Source organism: Emericellopsis cladophorae, assembly GCF_022114955.1.
Source record: "Emericellopsis cladophorae strain MUM 19.33 chromosome Unknown NODE_3_length_1261782_cov_116_963312, whole genome shotgun sequence".
Classification (NCBI taxonomy): Eukaryota; Fungi; Ascomycota; class Sordariomycetes; order Hypocreales; family Bionectriaceae; genus Emericellopsis; species Emericellopsis cladophorae.
The window spans coordinates 909665-928535 of record NW_026250928.1 but is presented as its reverse complement, the minus strand read 5'-3'; the positions used below and the strand labels follow the sequence as shown (position 1 = coordinate 928535).

At 55.6% G+C, this 18871-nt stretch overlaps 8 protein-coding genes across 8 annotated transcripts; 4 read left to right on the top strand and 4 right to left on the bottom strand.

Moving 5' to 3' along the window:
• Nucleotides 1–663: 663 nt before the first annotated feature.
• J7T54_008092 (Ankyrin repeat-containing protein-like protein) lies at nucleotides 664–1307 on the bottom strand (the record flags this gene model as incomplete). The annotated part of the gene is made up of 2 exons (XM_051502687.1): nucleotides 664–1061; nucleotides 1109–1307. The coding sequence occupies 2 exons, from the start codon at nucleotides 1305–1307 to the stop codon at nucleotides 664–666; spliced, it is 597 nt and encodes a 198-aa protein (XP_051365854.1).
• Nucleotides 1308–3239: 1932 nt separating this feature from the next.
• On the top strand, nucleotides 3240–5608 carry J7T54_008091 (lanosterol synthase; the record flags this gene model as incomplete). Its single annotated transcript, XM_051502686.1, has 3 exons — nucleotides 3240–3503; nucleotides 3559–5268; nucleotides 5321–5608. The coding sequence occupies 3 exons, from the start codon at nucleotides 3240–3242 to the stop codon at nucleotides 5606–5608; spliced, it is 2262 nt and encodes a 753-aa protein (XP_051365853.1).
• Nucleotides 5609–5955: 347 nt separating this feature from the next.
• On the top strand, nucleotides 5956–7380 carry J7T54_008090 (Protein SGT1 A-like protein; the record flags this gene model as incomplete). The annotated part of the gene is made up of 1 exon (XM_051502685.1): nucleotides 5956–7380. One exon carries the CDS (start codon nucleotides 5956–5958, stop codon nucleotides 7378–7380), a length of 1425 nt encoding a protein of 474 aa, XP_051365852.1.
• Nucleotides 7381–7506: 126 nt separating this feature from the next.
• On the bottom strand, nucleotides 7507–8885 carry J7T54_008089 (gamma-butyrobetaine dioxygenase; the record flags this gene model as incomplete). The annotated part of the gene is made up of 2 exons (XM_051502684.1): nucleotides 7507–8717; nucleotides 8834–8885. 2 exons carry the CDS (start codon nucleotides 8883–8885, stop codon nucleotides 7507–7509), a joined length of 1263 nt encoding a protein of 420 aa, XP_051365851.1.
• A 595-nt stretch (nucleotides 8886–9480) lies between these two features.
• J7T54_008088 (uncharacterized protein) lies at nucleotides 9481–11163 on the bottom strand (the record flags this gene model as incomplete). Its single annotated transcript, XM_051502683.1, has 1 exon — nucleotides 9481–11163. The coding sequence occupies one exon, from the start codon at nucleotides 11161–11163 to the stop codon at nucleotides 9481–9483; it is 1683 nt and encodes a 560-aa protein (XP_051365850.1).
• An 839-nt stretch (nucleotides 11164–12002) lies between these two features.
• On the top strand, nucleotides 12003–14643 carry J7T54_008087 (Ceramide glucosyltransferase-like protein; the record flags this gene model as incomplete). The annotated part of the gene is made up of 4 exons (XM_051502682.1): nucleotides 12003–12097; nucleotides 12162–13565; nucleotides 14075–14186; nucleotides 14251–14643. The coding sequence occupies 4 exons, from the start codon at nucleotides 12003–12005 to the stop codon at nucleotides 14641–14643; spliced, it is 2004 nt and encodes a 667-aa protein (XP_051365849.1).
• A 273-nt stretch (nucleotides 14644–14916) lies between these two features.
• On the bottom strand, nucleotides 14917–16026 carry J7T54_008086 (uncharacterized protein; the record flags this gene model as incomplete). Its single annotated transcript, XM_051502680.1, has 1 exon — nucleotides 14917–16026. One exon carries the CDS (start codon nucleotides 16024–16026, stop codon nucleotides 14917–14919), a length of 1110 nt encoding a protein of 369 aa, XP_051365848.1.
• Nucleotides 16027–16934: 908 nt separating this feature from the next.
• On the top strand, nucleotides 16935–18695 carry J7T54_008085 (MFS general substrate transporter; the record flags this gene model as incomplete). The annotated part of the gene is made up of 6 exons (XM_051502679.1): nucleotides 16935–17477; nucleotides 17529–17589; nucleotides 17658–17902; nucleotides 17956–18352; nucleotides 18409–18540; nucleotides 18592–18695. The coding sequence occupies 6 exons, from the start codon at nucleotides 16935–16937 to the stop codon at nucleotides 18693–18695; spliced, it is 1482 nt and encodes a 493-aa protein (XP_051365847.1).
• Nucleotides 18696–18871: the final 176 nt, after the last annotated feature.

Here is an 18871-nt window from a genome sequence, read left to right as displayed (position 1 = left end):
TCGCTGTGCTGCCGCTGCTGCGAAGGAATGGCTAGGCAAGATGGGTAGCTGCTCGTCTTTGCGCCGGATCAACATGCTCTCATACACCACTGACGTCTCGAAGCAACGGAAAGGTAAAACAAACATGGACCATGGGTTTAAGCTTATTCTCCACAAACGGCAGAGAGGGAGAAGGGTGTGGGACAGTGTGGAGACGCGCTGTGATAAGCATCAAGCAATTCCCGATGTCGGATTGCCATAGTCTGACCAGCCGCGGCAGAGATTCACGTATGATGCCGATATGGTTCAAAATTGCCGATTGTGTGCATTTCAGGGGCGCTGGCTGGCTCCTCGCTATGCGTACCCTCAAAGTATTTTCATCAGATGTGTCGGGAAATTTCGTCTCTCCGCATGCAATATTGTATCCCTCACTCACCATGGCGTGTTGTTGGCAGCAGGGGCGCTCAACATAGGCCATGTTGCAATCTTGAAAGGTACGTTCCTCTGTTGTAGTCCAGTCTCTGACGTCGTGTGCTCAATGGTGCCGATGACAGTCCGACTAGACCAGGCATTGCTGCCATGCACTTTCGAGACCTTGCCAGTGGCTGCGACTGGTGAGTTGGACGGTACGTGTCGTCTCGACTTCTTTTCTCAGCTTCGTTCTCGCGTTGCACCCGGTTGTCATCACGAAGAGTTGTCCTCTGTCTTTGTCGCCTCCTGCTTAGAGTCGACTCCGTCATACCGCTCGTCCTTTCCATCGTCCTCAATTTCAACACCAGCAGTCTGAGCTGCAAGACCCTCTGCTTGGTTCTCCTCCTCCAGCATCCCTGCACTAGCGAGGAAGTGCTGCGCAACGTCCTTCTTGTCGTTGAAGTTGGCCAAATCCAATGGAACATAATTTTGCTCGTTCGCCAGCGCAGGAGAGGCACCCTGCTCCATCAACAATTTCACAACGGCCAGGTGACCACCAAGTGCAGCCCAGTGTAGACCTGTGTTGCCGTGCTCGTTGGGCTCATCGAGAAAAGCTTGCTTCTCATCGGACGGGCGCTCGGCAAAGTAGCCAAGCAGTTTCCGGACCGTTTCTGGCAGGGTCAGCACTTTTCCTACAAGTCTGACCTGCGTGACATACCGAGATGCCCATTGCCCGCGGCCATGTGTAGTATAGTTGACTTCCTGCTCTCGTCCTTGACAGCGATGATGACTTCGGCGGGTGTCACCTTTTCGCGCTCGGCCAAGGCTGCCACCGTCTCCGTAAGCTCAGCATCCTCGCCCGCACGGGCACAGTAGATCAGATCTTCAATCTCATCCTCGGACAGTTTAGGCGCCATATCGACTCGATTTGATATCGTTTTACTGAAACGTTGAATGTCGTTGATGCGTGATGAAATTTTGTGCCTCGTCGTGAGGGGACTGTGCAAATGAGAACCCCGCATTTTGCACACTGTGCGCTTTTGACTGCCTACCCTACGTACTACGGATGAACAGCATGACCATGTAAGAAATGGGCAATTTCCATGTCCAGCCAGGTTGCCAGATTCCCTGCCTCATCAAGCCATTCGATTTCCGCCTTTGTCCCAAGCATGAGCATGACCTGAAGTTCTTTCCTTAGCTCGACCGCCTGTGGATCATCGTCATCAGCTGTATCAAGCCGTCCCAAAGTCCCTTTTGCCAGCTTTCGATCTCTCGTAGTCAGATAGGCGACAGGATTCGTACAATACGTGGACGTGATAGCTGTGTACGGCATTGCGTCCCGTTGACTGTGGGGCAAGGCCGTTCCGCTCACATCCAGTATGTGTGGGCTCTTGATGCCAAGCCAGTGGACGCCTGCTGCCCTAAGCGAGTTCTGTCGCGAGGAACCGTACTTGTAGCATCGAAAAATGTTGACGCCGTCAGGGTCAAAGTCTACAAGGACCATGACTGGCAATCGTTGATCTTTTTCGAGCAGTAGTCGCAGGAAAGCGCATGTGAGGTCGTCTGGATACCCCTTTGCCTATGTTGATCAGCAGCCGAAGCGACAACTTTCTGCCGTTACGCACCGTCACAAGCAATCCATTCCCGCACAACGACGCCTGCCAAAACCGCGAGGAGCATAGCGATCGGAACACGGCCTACTTTGTTTAGCGTGGACCATGCACGAACCAAGGCCAGCACCCACGTCCTTCTCGACTACAAGAACCCAACTGAGTGAGTTGGTATCCAACCACTGTATTGCCCTCGTGGGAGGTATGATCACGCCCTGTACTTGGTCAGCCAACTGCTATTCATGGGCACTCAGCGACTCACAGTTTCGGATATGGATGCATCAACAACGCTTTGATCCTGCAGAGTCACCTTCAGTGCTCCGGCTATCAAGCCTTTCGAGGCTGCGACCTTTGTTCGTTAGATGGGCCTCTTGAAGAAGAGCGGACGTAGAAGTACAATATGAAGGTCATCGCGGCTACTCCCCAGTGTCAACGCTAAGCGGTCGACCAGGTCATCGACCCTTCTCTGCGTTCCGAACAACTCCTGGTTTTGGTAATAGATGTGCCGCTTGGTCAGGATCTCATTGGCCACGTGCGCGTCGTGCGACAATTGCAGAACGAGGACGATTTGAGCTAGACATGGCACTCTGTGTCAGTGTATCTTCCTTGGCACGGCCAAAGCAAGATAGCATACCGAACTTGGTCGCTTCATTTTCATTGCGTCCCGGGAAACGGACTTGCTCCTAGCGAAGCCCGCCCTTCCCACTCGAAGACCTCGATTCTGCTACCACGCCGATGCAGAGCTCATTCTTGTTGGCGATATCATCGAGAACACGCCCTAATAAGGCCTCAATCTTGGTGATCACATCTGCTGGTGTGTGAGCGGTGGGAAAAAGTGTGGTGAGATCCAGGGATCGCGCGTCAGGGTCAAGCGGCTGATTGATGGAGCGGTCAGGACTCGTGGGTCGTGGCATTGCAGAATCTCCAAAGCTGACAGAACGGACAGCGCGAGGATATATGATTGATTACTGACTGAACAAAGGTTGAGGTTTATTCAGGTCCAGGACGATCATAATTAAGGTGTCTAAGTTAGATCAGGTATTTAGTACTGCGTACCTATGCAGGGGCCGCCCCGCTGATGCTACCCTCCCGCACTGCGCCCCCAAATCATCAGGCCATTGGCAGCAGCAGCTCGTCATCCAAATTTCCGTTCGCATCGCACTTCTGCCGTAAAATGTTCGCTGCGTGGCCTTTGTGAACAGAACAAAGCCTTCCCCATTTCCGCGACATCTTGCAGCCATGGCGACCTCAACAGGGATCGACCAGGACCAAGCCAGGCTGCGCAAAGCGCAGGGCAATGGCAAACCAGGGGCGCACTCGGATGGGAACGCAGCGACCGACAGCTTTCCACCCTTGCCCACAGTAGGCACTCGGACGGATTACACACGCTGGAGGATCAAGGACAATGATAGCTGCCACAGCTGGCACTATCTAGAGGACGACAAGGAGGTCGAGGCGTGGCCACAGAGCTCCGCCGAAAAGTACTTTCTGGGCTTGCCCCTCGTACGTGCAGTCCCCGAACCTCCTCTGCTGCTGGTACTAACTCGAAACCCTACAGGACTTGCCCGACCTTCCCAAGGCCGAAACGCCCATAGAGGCCGCCCAGAATGGACTGGCTTTCTACGGGGAGCTCCAGATGCCCTCGGGCCACTGGGCCTGCGAGTACGGCGGTCCCATGTTCCTGCTGCCATGCGTTGTGTCGGCCTGGTACCTCACCAAGACACCGATTCCCGACGCCTACGCAACCGAAATCAAGAACTACCTGACGGCGCGAGCCGCCGAGAATGGCGGTTGGGGCTTGCATATCGAGGGCGAGAGCACGGTCTTTGGGACGTCATTGAACTACATCGTCATGCGCCTCATCGGAGTCGATCCCGAGGAGCCCGTCATGGTCAAAGCGAGAGCTAGGCTTCACGAGCTGGGAGGCGCGGTTCAGGCGCCTCACTGGGCCAAGTTCTGGATGGCCTGCCTGGGCATTGTCGACTGGGAGATTGTGAACCCAATTCCTCCCGAGTTGTGGCTGTTGCCTGATTGGACGCCTGTGGCGCCCTGGCGATGGTGGATTCATATCCGCATGGTGTTCCTGCCCATGAGCTACATGTACTCAAAGAGGTGGAGCTGTGAGGAGACCGATGTTATTCGCGCCTTGAAAAAAGAGCTCTTTGTTACGCCGCACTCGGAGATCGACTGGGCAGTGCACCGTAACAGCATCCACCCGGGCGACAATTACCATCCCAAGTCATGGGTGATGAATGTGCTCAACTGGCTCATTGTCAACATCTGGAACGTTTTCCTGCGAACGGATTGGATCAAGAACCGAGCCGAGCGATGGGTCAGCGAACTGGTGGACATGGAAGATGCCAACACCGATTTCGCCGATCTTGCACCCGTCAGCGCCCCCATGAACACTGTCTTGTGCTACATCAGAGATGGACCCAACTCGTATTCGGTCAAGCGGCACATTGAAAGGATGGAAGAGTTTCTGTGGATCAACAAGGAAGGAATGCTCTCCAACGGCACCAATGGTGTTCAGTGCTGGGACACCGCATTTACCGTACAGGCCATCTTTGCAACTGGCCTGCAGAAGCACGAGAAGTACCACCCTATGCTGCTCAGGGCTTTGAACTACTTGGAGCGCCAGCAGATCCGGGAGGACTGCAAAGACCAGGAGAGATGTTATCGACAGCCCCGCAAAGGCGGCTGGCCCTTTAGCAATCGTGATCAAGGCTATCCGGTCAGCGACTGTATTTCCGAAGCGCTCAAGGCCATCATCCTCCTCCAGCAAGTTGGCGATTTCCCACGAGTTCTCAACGATGACCGCATCAAAGATGCCATTGACGTCCTGCTGCTCTACCAGAACGATAATGGCGGTGTCTCCTCGTATGAGGCCCGTCGTGGGAGTGAGGCTCTTGAGATTTTCAATGTCGCCGAAGTCTTTGGTCGAATCATGATTGAGTACGACTATCCCGAATGCACCACAGCCTGTGTCACCGCCTTGTCGCTCTTCCATGAGCACTGGCCCGAGTATCGCGCCAAGGAGATCAAGACGTTTATCCAGAGAGCGACGAACTGGATCAAGACAAATCAGCGCGCCGACGGCAGTTGGTACGGCAACTGGGGGATCTGTTTCACCTATGCTACTATGTTTGCCCTCGAGAGCATGGCCCATATCGGCGAGACATTCGAGACCAGCGAAGTTTCACGGAGAGGATGCGTCTTTCTCCTCGAGCACCAGCGCGTGGACGGCGGCTGGTCAGAGAGCTACAAGGTTGGTACATTTAGCGAATTATGACCGTGCTGTGATGCTGACTTGAAACCAGGCATGCGAGACGACGAAATACCACGAGCATCCTAGTGGCTCTCTGGTGGTCCAGACGGCGTGGGCGGTGATCGGACTCATGGAGGCTGACTGCCCCTTGCAGGCACCGATCCGTGCTGGCATCCAATTTATCATGAGCCGCCAGCAGCCCAACGGTGAATGGCTCCAGGAGGCGATCGAGGGTGTCTTCAACAGATCCTGCATGATCTCATACCCTAACTACAAGTTCCACTTCCCAATCAAGGCGTTGGGCATGTATGCCCAGAAGTACCCTGATGACAAGCTGTAGGCGGATGTGCTGCAGAAAACCGGACCAAGAAATCATAACCAGGTTCATATATAGCACCTAATTTTCAATACATAATCCTGCAAGAAGCACACGGGGTCATTCTATCTACGTCCTATGCAGTGTATTATTCGACGGAATTATGGTGTGGTGGAAGCTTCCATGCCCCACAATTGACCTGCGGCGTGAGCCTCCTTAGTGGCACTTCACAAGCTGCTCACCTGTGACGGAACCTCACCTCACCTTGAGAGATACAGACTATCGCGCCCCAATATCCCTTTTGAGAGAACAAACGAAGCAGAAAACTTCAAGCCGAATTTATCTGCGCTGTTGTCTCGAATCGCATCACCATGGGCTACGTCGAGACAGCTCACGCGGGCCTCACGGCTCTCGATGCCCGCAACTACGACCTCGCCCTCACGAACCTCACCACAGCCCTCAGCTCGTCGCTGAACCCAAAGTGGCTCATCGCCCGCTCCAAGGCACTCGTCGGACTGTCCCGCTTCGCAGAGGCTCTCCACGATGCCGATCTCGCCTACCACACGGCTGTGAACCGCTCGAACCGGGAGCTCATGACAGAGGCCCAGCATCGCCGTGCCGTCGCCTACAACCGTCTGGGTGAGCTGGCCAACGCTGACGCATGCTGCATCTACGTGCAGTGGATGACGGAGAAGAAAAGTCTAACCGGAGGTGTCGACCCGGCCGACGCCTTCACCAACGAGAATGGTCTGTGGACGGCTACCCTCGAGGACGCCAAGAAAGAGGCGCAGGAATCGCAGTTTGGCGGTTCTGCGACGCGCGACGCGGGCATGGCCGGCGCAATGCAGCAGAACCAAGGCCCGTCTGCCGCACAATGGAAGTTGAGCGATGTGCTGCGAAGGCAAATCCTTTTCAAGTTGGACCAACTAGACGGGCAAGATCCAGCGCGAAAGCGGACCGCCCGCGTAGTGCCACCCAAAAAAGACTTTAACAGACTGGGTGAAGCTGCCGAGTCCAAGGACAAAGAACCTGTGGTCGTCGAGGCTCAGAAGCCTGTGGTGAGCTCGGCGGGGGCGACTGCGCCCAAAGACACGACCCTCCGCATCCAGGATTTCCAGAGCGCTACCTCCATGAGCGCTTCCATCTTCTCAAAGGGCAACGACAAGAACACTGTCAAAGTCGAATTTGGAAAAGACTGGGTGACAGTTGACCCTCTGATCTATCCCGATGGATCCAAGAAGAGCTTTGCGGCTAAGCTCGCAGGGGAGGTAGACCCGGAAGCCTGCAAATACACCGTTATGCCAAGCAAGATAGAGCTTTCACTGAACAAAGCACAGCCTGGCAAGTGGTCCGGCCTAGGGAAGACCGGTACGGTTGAGGAGATGGGAGCTTTTAAGAGCCCTACCACAGACCAGGCTTCTTCTCAACCAACAACGACCGCCACCGCACCAATGGCCTCCTCCGCGCCAGTTGAGTCAAAGACAGAAGCCACCCAAGACAAAACGAAGCCCACGGAGGCAGCACAGCCACCAGTGTCCTCGTACCCAACCTCATCGCGCGGCGGTCCAAAGAACTGGGACAAGATTCTGGGTGAGGACGAGGAGGAAGAGGAAGCCGGTGTCAACGACTTTTTCAAGAAGCTCTACAAGAATGCTACACCTGAACAACAGCGTGCGATGATGAAGAGTTTCACGGAGAGCAGCGGTACGAGTCTGAGCACGGACTGGAACGATGTCAAAGAAAGGACCGTAGAGACGGTGCCGCCCGAGGGCGTGGAGGCAAAGAAGTGGAAGTAGAGTGACTATAACGTGAAGAACGGAAACAGGGATAGCTTGGTCAACAAACCTGTCTTATTCATATTCAATGAGACTGTTGACTTCACCGTGCTATGGTAGCCCCTTTATGGTCCTCAATCCCGAAGATCAGGACTTGCCAATGTGAGGATCGGCCCTGAGCTCTCTCCTCAGGCCTTCAAAATCAGGAGAGCCCGACAGATCGTTGAGCAGGTCATGCACAGTCCGCGCAGCACTTCTCTCGGCACGCCTCAGGCGGTCCTTGGGCATGTAATGTAGCCGACTAGCAAAGACGTCCCTGCCTAGGTACGTACCGCGAAGCCAACGCTTGCCTCCGTCCCCCAAGTCGAAGCTTTTGCGGCCGTGCAGGACGCGTAGATTGTTGAAGAGAACACACTCCCCCGGCGCCATCTTACGCTCGTACACGGCGTCTTCGGCGTTCACGCATCGCTCAAAGACGCGCGCGCTCGCAAGCCAGTCCGACATGTTCCATCCGCTGGGCTGGTGGCCCTGGAACGGGGGACTCCATCGCACGGTCCGGAACTCGCCGACGTTCTGCTCTTCCAGCAGCGGCCGCGTGTTCTCGTAGTAGTATCCGTTGCGGTCGTACGCATAGCGTACTTTGTACTCGACCAGGTCAGCCAGCGGGGGAAACTCGGACCGCAATGCGTAGAGCATGCGTCCTATGCGATCCGCATCGCTAAACAGGGACTCGCCGCCCTGCGCTGTGTTGTCCATACAATGCAAGATCTGGATGTGAGGCTGCTCATCTAGGTACAACAGATCCTGATGGAGCCCGAGATACTCGTTGGTGTAGGCCACATTCTCCGCATTCGGCTTTGCGCGGACATCAAAAGTCCTGCCGTAGAACGTCTCTCGGAGGTTTCCAATGTGCTCTCCTATCCGAACAACGGACTGGTCGTCACGCGGGACGTTGCGGAGGTAGACCAGGCCCAGCACTTCGAGATCCTCCATCACGTCCCAGAAGGCTGCGCTGTCTTCTTGCATGAATTCATCATAGTCGACGAAGCGAGCGTTCTTCTCGATAAACGTCCGGTCCCAGTATACCGGCTGCAAAGGAGGAGGAGCGGAGTGCGCTTCTGACTGCAGTATGTTTTGCTGTGCCAGGTACTCGCCATTCAGAAGGACCTCGTGGACTTGGCTATGCTGAGCTGATACGAGGTCCTGGTCGAGGGAGACCTTTAAGCCGCCATCTGTGCTGGCTTCCACGTTGAGGATCCTAGGAGACATGGGGACTTCGGGTGTCGAGAAGGTCTTTTGGCCGGAGCTCGGGTTGCGGCAGAGGGGGCAGCAACATGAGTCGCGGATGTTGCCGGCCCCTATGGTCCGCAACCCATCTTTTGAGGTTTGATAGATGTAATTCCCCGACCAGGTCAAGTCTGAGTACGTGCCAGCAGAGTCATTGGCCACCGCTTTGGTATTTTCCGAGATCGACCCTTGTTCTTGGGGACGGCCCAGACCATGGCCAGATATCGGAGGGGCTTCATATGATTTCGGCTCTCCTATCGAGTACCTGGGTCTGGAGGTCTTCAGGCCACGTGTATTGATTCTGGCGAGAGATCCAGCGGAAGCAAAAACAAACGTGGATGTTTTCAGTCCCGGTCGGAGTAATGGAGCCATAGCCACGCGACCTGTGCGTGCCGAAGCACGCATTGTCACGGAGGCCATTTCGTGTACGAATTCAAACGTGTCTTGGAGATTTTTAAGTATGTCGAGAAGCAGAAGCTCGCCAAGTCTGGTCACAAGTCATCCAAGGCATTCGACTACGCTCGAGCATGAGGTCTGTTGAAGCTGGCTCCATCCCGCTGGTCCACATCCGGCTATGCGTGACCTCGGCTACATGTCAACCTACCCTGCAGCTGACGGACGCATTTCGAGCGAGACCTAAGAACAACAGCCCTAGCACCGCCAATTCTCTTCTCGCTTCTCAAAGACCATGAAATTCGACTGAACTTTGGTGTGGAAGGGATTACATTTACACCTCAATGGCACAAGTCACATAATTCAATGTCATCACCAAGACAATCATGAAAGTCCTTGATCAAATGCGCAGGTCTTTCCATGTATTCATGTCTCATTGCATCATCGATTGCGATTGCTCGACCACCGCTTGATCATCACCTCCCTGACCTTGTAAAGCTTCAAAGCACTGGCAAACCCCTTATCCAAGCTCTTCTCGAGTTCGCGAGGCGGTGGTACCTCCACGTACACAAGCACCAGGCTCTTCATTACATGTGATAATACACGGATGATGCTGTGGAGCCACTCCCACTTCTTCTGCGGGTTGCTCTTCCCCACGGTCCTCCAATATGGATCAGAGTACGACGGCACCACGACAAGACCAAACTCGGCGTGGTCAAACACCGGGCCTCGCTGGTACAAGAGCCAGTCGACACCAAACTTGATACCAGAGCGGGGCACCCAGCCAAGGGACCGGAAATGATGATACACAGCGTAGTGCAGCAGGAAGCCGTCATCGGGCTGGAGGTCAAGGTCATCCGGACCATCGCGCGGAGGGAAATAGGAGTGCTGGCGGAACAAGGCGAGGAGCTCACGCGTGGAGAGCTGTCGCCCAGAGAGGGGATCATTCACGGCTAGCGCGCCTAAACCGAAGCTGAGCCAGAGGGCTTCCTCGGGCATGAGTTGAAGATGCTCCTTATTGACAATGACATCCGATGGGGTGTTGTCACCGTCCGACTTCTCCATGTCCCCTACCTTCCGGCTTGGACTAGGGGGGTCCGCGACACTAAAAGCGGCCTGTTCCACATCCGGAGAAAAGCGAACGCTCTTCTGCATTCGAGCGCGCAGAATGTGCAAACCAGGGATGACTGGTGGCGCAGTTCCGTTGAGATTTGTCGGGGTTGAATCACTCGCGTCTTGCCCAGAAGATACCTCATCCTCGCCGGAGTCGTCGTGGTCATCCACCAACGAGGGCACATCAGCGGAGTCTTCGGTGCACGAACGTGCCAACAAATCAACCGCGGAATTGGGGAGTGCCAGAATCTCTAATGGCCCCGTCGGCGAAAGGGCCGCCCAGACGGAAGGTTTCTTCCCGATGGCGCTGTGATTGAGAGCCAGGTCAGCGAGGGAGTTTGGGAGAGCCAGAAGCTCGTGTGGCCCGGTTGGGGAAGCAAAGTCCTTCTGCGCGCAAGCTTTTCGTACTTCAGGTGTCGACCTTTTCGGCTTGCTGGACGCAGGAGTGCTCTTGGCCTCTAGTCTCCTCTGCTCAGCCTGCTCGGCCTCCCTCGTCTGGCGGATGAGCTCCTGCTCGAGTCTCGCCCGCTCCCACTTGGCACGCAGGCGCTCATCGCGCCTCTGAGCTGTCATGACCTCGCTGACGTGGGTTTCTTGCAGACCACGGCGCACTTGCTCTCTCTTCAGCCAGTTGGGCTCACTGCGGCTGAGACTGCCCTTGCCGTAGAAACCTTGCTCCCATAATGCGCGAATGACTCTATCGTCTGTCACATGGACAGACGAAGTCTCAGGAGACCATGTTCCCCGTAGAACGGCAGATGGCTCTGCAGGAGGTGGGGAGAAGACCTGACTTAGCCATGCGTATGCGAGGTGGAACAAGGAAACAGGATTGTTGGGGTAGAAGGACGGCAGTGGGAAGGTTCGGATAGGCACTGGTCGCACGTAGATAGTGTGAGGCGGAGGGCCTCGGTTCTGGTTGTGCTGCTCTTTCTTCTGGCCAGCCTGACCGTTTGGTGTTGTTGATGGAATTGCCGCAGGTGGCTCGGCGAGAACGGGTTGGGGTTCAGCCATTCTGCATCAAAGACATTTTGACCTGGGTCGCCACGTTAGCCGAAGCTCTGAGCAGCGACAAATGCAACAAAAGCAGCGATTGGTGAAAAGATCAGATACCGTTGTAGTCTATAATTACAGGGCAAGCATGGAGGAAACCAAATGAATGGGCTTTATCCTCTTTGCACAAAAGTGGTCATCATATAAAGAAGTGTGCGAGAAGCTCAATGGCTTGAGAGGACTTACCACTTGTCAATTGGCCTGGCGGCCTTGGATTTGGAGCTGCGCAACACAGAGTTGCAAGATGTGAGTTGAGAAGATGGACATGGCGAAGAGAAGCTTGAGAAAAATTGCAGCAGCTCCAGGTGCCACATCCGATGACTCAGCCAATTTCCCCACTACTCCCAGGTGTGCTTTAGGGTAGGCAAACAGGAGATCAACTCAAACATGTGCGACACAAGATTGCCAGATGCGAAAGTTGTGTTATCACACAAAATCTGTATCTACCGGTCACTACCGTCGTTGTGAAGCACTTGTCCGCCATATTCAGTAGGTCTGACTAGAATCCTTTTTGGGCACCATGATATCGCGGTACCCTTCATCAGCCGCTGGCGCCCCCAGCAGGGTAGGGCTCATGGACTCCACCTGCGTCCGTGCCGCCGACTCTCCGTCAGGCACGAGGCAGTCAGACGAGCCTTTTTGACGCGTGCCTCCCCGAACATCTCACCACGAGGAAGGCTTGCGATCGATTGTGTCGACGGCTGGGGCCGTATCGTGCATTTTGCTTTGTGCATGTAGCAAGGGACACCCGCCCGTTCGCCCATCCGCTAGTACTGCGCAGACAGACTGCGACGCTCGTTATGGCGGTCACGCTGATGATCAACCTGGTGGCCACCGTGTGCCTGATATGGAGCTGCGTCGTGGTAGCGGTGGAATGCATCGGCATGGGCGCCGTGTGAGTCGCAGCGCATCTGCTTCCCACGCAGAGGAAAAGATCTCGGCGCTGATGGTTTCTCTAGCTTTAGATATTTCTCCCATACGCCACCGCCTGCCCTCTCGCCCAAACTGCAGCAGCATGCGCCGCACGTCACCGTAATCCGACCCGTAAAGGGCCTCGAGCCGCATCTCTACGAATGTATTGCTTCCACTTTTCGCCAAGAATACCCCGTGGACAGGCTGTCGCTGCGGCTGTGCGTAGACGATCGGAGCGACTCTGCGTACCCCGTGTTGCAACAAGTCGTCGATGACTTTCCCCAGTTTGATGCGCAGGTGCTGGTCGAGGCCGACTGCTCAAAGGAGGAAATGAAGGGTCTGGGGCCGAACCCAAAGGTACGCAACATCAGCAAGGCCTATCGTGAGGCCCAGAGCGACATTGTCTGGGTGGTGGACTGCAATGTCTGGATTCCCCGAGGCGCCGCGGGTCGCATGGTGGATAAGCTGATGGGCTACACGAAAGATGGCCAGATTGCGCGGAAACCGTACAAGTTCGTACACCAGATGCCGCTGGTGGTGGACATTGTTCAATATGGCCGCTCCGCCACCCAGGACTCGGAGGCGCTCTTGTCGTCCGCTTCGGAGGCTTCGCCCGGTGCCGACACGAGGCGGCAGCCCAAAGACGCTGGCCCGCTCAAGCAGATTCAATGCCAAGGCGGCGGTCGGCTGGACGAGATGTTCATGGCGACGACACACGCGAAATTCTACGGAGCTATCAACGCGGTCGCTGTGGCGCCATGCATCGTTGGCAAGAGTAACATGTTCCGCAAGTCCCAGCTCAACCAGGCAACCGACCCAGCCAGGAATCCGATCCTCCCACAAGACGATATCCGCCCGGCGGGCGTGGACTACTTCTCCTACAACATCTGCGAAGACCACTGCATCGGCGATATCCTGTGGCGTACGGATTTCCCAGGATACAACAACCATGGCATAGTATGGGGTGATCTCGCGGTGCAGCCCATGGCGGGCATGTCTGTCAGCGCATACATTGCTCGCCGTGTTCGTTGGCTACGCGCGCGGAAGTGGACGGTGCTGGCGGCCACCCTGGTCGAGCCAGGCGTCGAGTCTCTCCTGTGCGGTCTTGCGTTCGCGTTCGCGACCACGACTCTGAAGTGGTTTGAAGCCACTTTTGGTATCCCTCGAACCTGGTCCGCCATGGGCGCTGTTTGGCTGATCTTTGTTACCACTTGGATGATGGCGGACCGGGCCGTGCATAGCAAACTGCACTCGGCGCAGTCGATAGACGTGGACGAGCACACTCCTCACTTCGCCCGTGGTCGCTTCGGTCCATCCAAGGCACACGCGCGACCGCTGTATGAGTGGATTCCTGCGTGGCTTGGACGGGAGATTCTGGCCATGCCGATATGGACGTGGGCTGTCTTACTTGGTGACACTGTCAACTGGCGAGGAAGCACCTTTCGTGTAAGGTTCGATACCACTGTTGAGGAACTAGACGCCGCAGCGCCAGGTGATCATGGGAAGAGTCGAAGGGACTGAGTAGGTTGGAGTGCGGCATATAGACAAGACATTCATAATTCTGCAATGGCGCCTTAGACTACTACCACGGATGGACCCAGAGTCACGCGGTTGCTTTAACTGAGTGGTCAACAGCAATCAACTTCCAAGTCTGAACACGATTGGGTACTACGTGATGGCCGGCAGTATCCAGGATATGCAGTGATCCTAGTACTGGATTGTCCCGTGGTGAGCATATGAATAACGCCATCCGGGACCCGGACTACACGACCCGTGTGTCCAGATGTGTCAAACTACAATCACTTCATCACACAGAATGGCAGGTCACATTGCTGTAGCACCACGAGGTGTCAACCAGCCGCAACCCGGAAATTCTTTGAGCAACGGCGGAATATATTGAGGAACGCCTCTCGTACCAGTCCATCTGGTTTCAAGTCACGGCATCCATCCGCGTTTGAAGGTGGGGCCTGGTGAAGAAGCCCTTCCAACTGAGCATGACCTTCTACGCAATCGTCATGGAAATCATCGATGCCCTCTCCGCCTTTGTCAACCGCATCGGGTTCTTTGAGCCTGTGCCGCGACGACCACACCCTGTTCAAGGGCCCGTCGCCGCTGACGACGATCCCTCCGCTGCAGATCCTGCATCCCGAGGCCCTCCAAGTCGACTATATCGCCCTGCAAGAGAGATTCGATCATCAAACGTGGGGCGTGAGGATGTCCATAGCGGAGCTGGAGAGGTTCAGGTATCTGCTGCACCTCGAGAAGCTACCGCTGCTGGACGATGTACGGGCAGATTACAAGGTTAGATTGGATGTTGTAGTTGACTTTGGACACTTGTTCCATGAGCTCAAGGATGCCATCATGAGCCAAGACACCGAGAATGTGTCAGGCAGCACGCTCAAGGTCCTGGACCAGCGAAGAGATCTCCTCTGCCCAGAGGATGCAGCATTCCGAGAGATTCTGAACACGGCAATATGCAGTCATCTCGCCACCACTTCAAGAACAGTTGAGGGTTCTCTCGAGGGCTAGAGGGGACAGTGTCAACACCATAAGGCACTTTGATTCTGCTGCTCTCGTCCACCGTGGTGTGAAGCCCGAGGAGCGTCGGAAGAGCTTCAGTGACTGGCTCAACCGGCGCAGTTGACCATGCTACCAGGTCGCGTAAAGATACTGAGCTATATTGGGCTCAGAGAATATATCAAACCTGTGGGGGTTCGTGAAAAGCGGATATGATGTTGCGGTGATGTGGTCTCACCACCGATACACGAGAATTGACACGTTGAGATTCATGAATTTGCTGTGCTAGACTGCTTGTAACTTATTGCTCCCCTCCTGCAAGAATTCCTGACTGAATGGATAGTCGATATACCCTTCCCTCTGCCCTGGGGTGTAGAACGTCTTCCTGTCGTACGGGTTCGGCTCCAGGCCACTTTTCAACCGGTACACCAGGTCAGGGGTCGACAGGAAGTAGCGACCAAACACGACGACGACGTCAAAGTCTTTGTACTCCTCATCCGCGGCTTTGAAGGCCTTCTCCTTGTTCAAGCCGCCGGCGATCAGGATGGGCGACTGGTTCTGCCAGATGTCAAAGGCAAACTCCAGTCCCTCCACCTTGTCGCAGTCCATGTGGTTGACGACGCGCGACTCGATGAGGTGCAGGTACGCCAGCTTGAGGGTCTTGAGTCTGCGGATGAGGTCGGAGAATTGTGCTTCTGCGGCACTGACCTCCATCTTCATGCCTTGGAAGAGACTCCAGGGGCTGAGGCGGATGGCCGTCCTGTCGCCCCCGACGGCATCGACCACGGCCTTGACCGCCTCGAAGCCGAACCGGGAGCGATTTTCGCATGACCCACCCCAGGCGTCTGTTCGCTTGTTGCAGGTGTCCTGCACGAACTGGTCGATCAAGTACCCATTGGCCCCATGGAGCTCGACACCGTCAAAGCCAGCCTCAATGGCATTCTTGGCTGCATTGCGGAAATCCCGGATCACCTCCTCAATGTCCGCCCCCGTCATTTCTTGGGGGGCCTCCGCGCCGTCCAGTGGGACGGCACTCGAACTGTAGCTGGTGATCCCCCGGCCGGCATTCGCCCGCCCGGGCGCGATGATCTGGCAGTACACGTAGCATCCCTTTGCGTGGATGGCGTCGACGACGCTGCGCCACGCATCCATCTGCGCCCCTGTCCAGATACCAGGCGCGTACTCCCCGAGATAGTGCTTCTCCGAGATGCTGACAGCTTCGGCGATGATCAATGTGCCGGGCGTGCTGCACCGCTGGGTATAGTACTCCGTCATGATCGGGAGCGGCGCGCCTTGCTCGTCGCACCGAAACCGCGTCAGGGGCGCCATGGCGATTCGGTGGTCTACTTGAAGGCGTCCCACCTTGAGGGGCTGGAAGAGCTTGCTGATGGCCATGGTCGATGGATGTGTGTAGGCTTGGCAGAGAGGCAGAGAGCAATCTGGACATGTCGCGCAAGGGACTCGGGTTTATGATTAAGTATTTATACGAGCACTGGACGTTCGCGATAGAGCAAGCGGGATCTTGAGAATCGGAGACGGCTGGTCACTGGCGTCGGCAGATTCTTCGCCGATGGACCAGACTAGTCCGCTCACTCCGCTATCAATTAGAAATCGGGCCCTGATAGACATGACTCTGATGGACACTCTGCTCGCGAGGCCCATTGTAATTTGTTTTCCTTGAACAGAGGTCCCCAATGAAGTCATCTACGAGCTGTAGTGGAGGACAATGGCCCCCGTCGTCATTGGAAGTTGAGACAATCAACGCGCGTGGTGCGCTGGATGCCGCACCTCGACTCCACGTGGTGATGGATACAAGTGCCGAGGGGATCCACCTCTTACCTTGAGCATCATGCATAACCTCAGCTTCAATGGACTGTATACGTAGATAAAGGTTTTGCGAGGCAATGTGCTGAAGCGCGTCAAAGGGCGACACGGCGCTGGGGATTCGGTGTTCTGGTCCTGGACGGGTGTTCCTGTTTGGGATGACAGCGGAGACGTTTGTGCCGACGGCGACTGATAAAGAAAAGACTAACTTAGACTAGACTCGGACTCCACTGTTTTATTTCCACCCAGTCGGTCGCCGGCTGTTTCCTTTTGATGATTCGCCTTCCCAGTGGCCAAACCGCCGAATGCATGCGCCTGAGGTGGATCACCATGAAATCTCATCTTGTCGGCCCAGATCCGCCATTGACTCGAATGAGTCGCATTGGTTTATTTCCATGTCCACAAGGTCGGGTGCACGCTCTACGGTACGCGTGGGGTAGATGAGTCGTTGTTTCTGACAGGCACCTTTTCACGAGGACATGACTCCAGCACATGGGCGTCCTGAAGCAGGTGGCCCCCTTTTCACCGACAATATCGAGTCTGCACCCACGACAGACGTTGGGCAGACGCCAGGCGACACAAAGCCGGGAGCGCAGACATGCCCAACGCAAGCAGTGTTCGATGACACCGTGGTGGTGCAGACCCCGGTTGTGACGAGATGGATCATCCTCTTCACCGTCTGCTGGTCCGCAGTCCCCATGCTGTTCAGCACGTCGGCCGCGTTGGGTGTGGCCCCTGAGGTCGCCGCGACGTTCGGCGTGGACGACACCGTCATCAGCAGCGCCAACGCCGGCGTTTTCTTTGCCATGGCAGCCTCGCCCCTCATATGGATTCCGCTCGGCAGGGTGCTGGGCCGGAGGATAGCCTACCTCGTTGCTGGGTGCCTCATCTTGATCAGCGGCATAGGCACCGCGGTTGCGCAGAGTATTGCGGTGTATACGGCCCTGTGGGTTATTGGCGGATCGACGGGCGTTGTCTTCCTCGTGTCGGGCCAGACCATTATTGCCGACATCTTTGAGCCTGTGAGTTCTGCGCGTGCCCCAGCCTGTGTCTTCGTGGCTAACCTTGGGCAGACGAGACGGGGAACGGCTGTTGGCTGCTTCTTGGGGACGACGGTCGCGACGAATGCAATTGGTGTGCCTCATGTTTTCTTTCTTTCTTTCTTTCTTTGCAACAGAAGATTCACTAACGCACTTTCGCAGCACCCCTTCTAGGTGGTGTAATCACCACATACACATCCTGGCGCGTAATCTACTACCTCCAGACTGGCATGATGTGCCTTGGCATCGTGCTTGCGTGGTTCTTTGTCCCCAATGATGTGGTGCCTCGCATGGACCTGGGATCCCGAACGGATAGGCCCACGTCGCAGTGCCTCGTGGAGCTGATGAAAGCCTTCAGTCCTGTGCCTGTCTTCAAAGTGATGGGGTTTCCCAACATTCTACTCGCTGTGCGTCATTTCTCGTGATTCAACAACCATGGACTGACCATGATGCCATCTAGGACATTGCATGTGGGCTCCTCTCATTCAACCAATACGGCCTCCTGTCAGCCATTCGGTACTCCATCAATACTCGCTTCAACCTCACGACCCCTCTCACTAGCGGTCTTTTCTTCCTCGCGCCGGGTGGCGGTTTTCTGTTCGGTAGCACCTTGGGCGGACGCATCTCAGACCGCACCGTCAAGCAATGGATCAAGAAGCGCAATGGGTTGAGACTACCAAGAGACAGACTACGAAGCGGTCTTGGGGCCATGTTCGTCGTTCTGCCTGTCGGCACATTGCTCTACGGCTGGGGTCTTTCAGAGGAATTCGGTGGCATGCCTTTGCCCGCCATCAGCTGTTTTGTTGCCGGTGTTGGTCTCATGTGGGCTTTCAGTGGTCTCAACACGTACTCTGCGGGTACGTCGGCCCCTCGACCATATGAGTCTGCTGACTGACTGACTGACAATACACAGAGGTGTACCCTGCCTGGAAGACAGAGTCGATCAGCAGCAAGTACCTCGTTCAGTATGCATGCGGTGGCGCGACTATCGCCAGTCGGATCCCCATGATGGAGAACATTGGCGTTGGGTGGTCGTTCACGATAAGTGAGAGCAAACCCCTTTTGCAAACAGACTGTGGAAGCTAACATGGGACAGCGGCGCTCACCGGGTTCTGTGCGGGATTCATCGTCCTGTTCCTGATACGCTACGAGCCGGAGACGGAGAAGCGAGCTGCACGTGCTCGTGAAGAAAAGCAATGATTTGAGCAAATTCTCTAGACATAGACATAGACATGGGCCTTTCTTGTAGATATGCGCATAGACAAAAGGCACGGTCAGGTCTCCAAGACGCGCGTTTCATCTACAGCTCGTCGACTGCCCATTGTTCAAGTGGTACATGATTCTAGGTTGTCGACATGTTCATCCTGCGACATAAG